The sequence below is a fragment of the Lithobates pipiens genome, unplaced genomic scaffold (genome assembly GCF_037356315.1).
Source record: "Lithobates pipiens isolate NorthernLeopardFrog02 unplaced genomic scaffold, aLitPip1_a1.2 Scaffold_8, whole genome shotgun sequence".
In the NCBI taxonomy this organism is placed as follows: domain Eukaryota; kingdom Metazoa; phylum Chordata; class Amphibia; order Anura; family Ranidae; genus Lithobates; species Lithobates pipiens.
In genome coordinates, this window is record NW_027507903.1 from 18628213 (window position 1) to 18632032 (window position 3820).

General features: G+C 58.4%; 1 protein-coding gene across 1 annotated transcript in view; it reads left to right on the top strand.

The window, feature by feature from the left end:
- The first annotated feature begins 298 nt into the window (after positions 1–298).
- Positions 299–3820, top strand: part of LOC143961085 (insulin-like growth factor 1 receptor) — a 294645-nt gene continuing 291123 nt past the window's right edge. Inside the window, exon 1 of the mRNA XM_077470236.1 lies at positions 299–1348. Within this exon, the coding sequence (XP_077326362.1) occupies positions 1249–1348 (100 nt within the window). The 5' untranslated portion in view covers positions 299–1248. The remainder of the gene's footprint in view (positions 1349–3820) is intronic.

Consider the following 3820-nt stretch of genomic DNA (forward strand, 5'->3'; position numbering starts at 1 on the left):
AGTAGTGTAGTGTGTAGTAGTGTAGTGGGTTGTGTAGTGTAGTGTATAGTAGTGTTGTGTATAGTAGTGTAGTGTATAGTAGTGGGTTGTGTAGTAGTGTAGTGGGTTGTGTAGTAGTGTAGTGGGTTGTGTAGTAGTGTTGTGTGTAGTAGTGTTGTGGGTTGTGTAGTAGTGTTGTGTGTAGTAGTGTAGTGTATAGTAGTGTAATGTATAGTAGTGTTGACGAGTGTGCGCTCCGCTCCGGCGGTGCGGATCGTCCAGTCCGGGGTTTCCCGGTGGCCCGGTGTGTGTGTGTGTTGGTGTGTGTGTCTCCGGCTCTTGTTTACAGCATTCACGTCACAGCTGTGGAGGAGAGGAGATCGGAGCGGAGAGAAGACCGGAGAGGGATGACAATGATCGCTCGGCTCGCACACATCGCCGGCTCTGCGCTCTGACCGCCCACAGTCGCTCGGGAGGATCGCCGGTCGGTCGGGTCGGGTGGGTTCCGGTGCCCCGGTCGGACTCTTGCCATTGATTGGCCCCCCGGGGGGTGACATGGAGGGGGAGGACGCGGAGCGGCGCGCCGGGGCTGTCCGGCTCGGTGTAACGTGCAACGTGTGCGAGCGGCGAGGCTGACATCGGGGAGAGCCCCGGGACTGGCCGCTGATGGTTGCTCTTCCTGCTGTACGGGAGACTATAGAGAGTCGGGCTGAGGCGCTGATTGGCCGCTCCGCCTTCTATACGGGGATACTCCGCGTTCCATAGTGAATACGGACCGAGCCGCTGATTGGATACTCCGCGTTCTGTACGGACTGAGCCTCGGGCGCTGATTGGTGGACACTCCACGCTCTATACGGGATACTCTGCGCTCCGGGCAGCCGAGGCGCTGATTGGCTACTCCGCGTTCCATACGGGATACACAACCTTCTATACGGGAGACTCTGCAAGGAATGAGGCTCCGGCGCTGATTGGCCGCACCGGGTTCTATACAGACTGAGGCTCCAGCGCTGATTGGTGGACGCTCCACGTTCTCTGTAGACTCGGGCTCCCCACTGAAGGGCCCCTTTAAGGAATTTGGGGGTGACGGGCGCCCCCCGGACTGCAGAGCCGAATACAAGGTCACCCGGCCACCCGCCCGACATATCGGGGGTCAGTGTGTGTGTGTGGGCTCCGGCCGCCATCTTTGTTTCGGTCACTTTTCGGGCTGTGGATGTGAGGGGCCCCTCGGATCGCTGGAGAGGCGGAGAGCCGCGTGTGATCCTCCCGGAGATGAAGGCCGGCTGGGGAGCTCCGGCCTGGATGTCGGCGGTCCTCCTACTACTACTGGTCCTGTGTCCGAGCCTGAGCCTGGGGCCCCTGGGGGGCAAAGGTGAGTGAGAGCTGGGGCCCCCAATGTCAGGGGGGCAGAGAGCTGGGGTCCCCAATGTCAGGGGGGCAGAGAGCTGGGGTCATTTACCCCCCCATCATACATGTGACATATCCCCCCCATCATACATGTGACATAACCCCCCCCCCCCCCATCAATACATGTGACATATCCCCCCCATCATACATGTGAGGTAACCCCCCCCCCCATCATACATGTGAGGTAACCCCCCCCCATCATACATGTGACATAACCCCCCCCCCCCATCATACATGTGACATAACCCCCCCCATCATACATGTGACATAACCCCCCCCCCATCATACATGTGACATATCCCCCCCATCATACATGTGAGGTAACCCCCCCCCCCCCATCATACATGTGACATATCCCCCCCATCATACATGTGACATATCCCCCCCATCATACATGTGAGGTAACCCCCCCCCCCCCCCATCATACATGTGAGGTAACCCCCCCCCCATCATACATGTGAGGTAACCCCCCCCCATCATACATGTGACATAACCCCCCCCCCCCATCATACATGTGACATATCCCCCCCATCATACATGTGAGGTAACCCCCCCCCCCCCATCATACATGTGAGGTAACCCCCCCCCCCATCATACATGTGACATATCCCCCCCCATCATACATGTGACATAACCCCCCCCCCATCATACATGTGATGATTTACCCCCATCATTATCATACCTGTGACATGTGCCCCCCCCCTCATCATACCTGTGACATGTGCCCCCCCCCTCATCATACCTGTGACATGTGCCCCCCCCTCATCATACCTGTGACATGTGCCCCCCCCTCATCATACCTGTGGACATGTGCCCCCCTCATATCATACCTGTGACATAACCCCCCCCTCATCATACCTGTGACATGTGCCCCCCCCTCAGTGTCATACCCTGTGACATGTGCCCCCCCCTCAGTGTCATACCTGTGACATGTGCCCCCCCCTCAGTGTCATACCTGTGACATGTTGTCCCCCCCCCTCAGTGTCATACCTGTGACGTGTCCCCCCCCTCAGTGTCATACCTGTGACGTGTCCCCCCCCTCAGTGTCATACCTGTGACGTGTGTCCCCCCCCTCAGTGTCATACCTGTGACGTGTGCCCCCCCCCTCAGTGTCATACCTGTGACGTGTGCCCCCCCCCTCAGTGTCATACCTGTGACGTGTGCCCCCCCCCTCAGTGTCATACCTGTGACGTGTGCCCCCCCCTCAGTGTCATACCTGTGACGTGTGCCCCCCCCCTCAGTGTCATACCTGTGACGTGTGCCCCCCCCCTCAGTGTCATACCTGTGACGTGTGCCCCCCCTCAGTGTCATACCTGTGACGTGTGCCCCCCCCTCAGTGTCATACCTGTGACGTGTGCCCCCCCCTCAGTGTCATACCTGTGACGTGTGCCCCCCCTCAGTGTCATACCTGTGACGTGTGCCCCCCCCTCAGTGTCATACCTGTGACGTGTGCCCCCCCCTCAGTGTCATACCTGTGACGTGTGCCCCCCCTCAGTGTCATACCTGTGACGTGTGCCCCCCCTCAGTGTCATACCTGTGACGTGTGCCCCCCCCCTCAGTGTCATACCTGTGACGTGTGCCCCCCCCTCAGTGTCATACCTGTGACGTGTGCCCCCCCCCCCTCAGTGTCATACCTGTGACGTGTGCCCCCCCCCTCAGTGTCATACCTGTGACGTGTGCCCCCCCTCAATATCATACCTGTGACATGTGCCCCCCCTCAATATCATACCTGTGACCCCACCTCAGTGTCATACCTGTGACGTGTGCCCCCCCCCTCAATATCATACCTGTGACGTGTGCCCCCTCAATATCATACCTGTGACATGTGCCCCCCCTCAATATCATACCTGTGACATGTGCCCCCCCCCTCAGTATCATACATGGGACATGTGCCCCTCAGTATCATACCTGGGACATGTGCCCCCCCCTTTCAGTATCATACCTGTGACATGTGCCCCCCCTTTCAGTATCATACCTGTGACATGTGCCCCCCCTTTCAGTATCATACCTGTGACATGTGCCCCCCCTTTCAGTATCATACCTGTGACATGTGCCCCCCCTTTCAGTATCATACCTGTGACATGTGCCCCCCTTTCAGTATCATACCTGTGACATGTGCCCCCCCTTTCAGTATCATACCTGTGACATGTGCCCCCCCCTTTCAGTATCATACCTGTGACATGTGCCCCCCCTTTCAGTATCATACCTGTGACATGTGCCCCCCCTTTCAGTATCATACCTGTGACATGTGCCCCCCCCCCCTCAGTATCATACCTGTGACATGTGCCCCCCCCCCCCTCAGTATCATACCTGTGACATGTGCCCCCCCCCCCCTCAGTATCATACTGTGACATGTGCCCCCCCCCTCAGTATCATACCTGTGACATGTGCCCCCCCCCTCAGTATCATACCTGTGACATGTGCCCCCCCCCCCTCA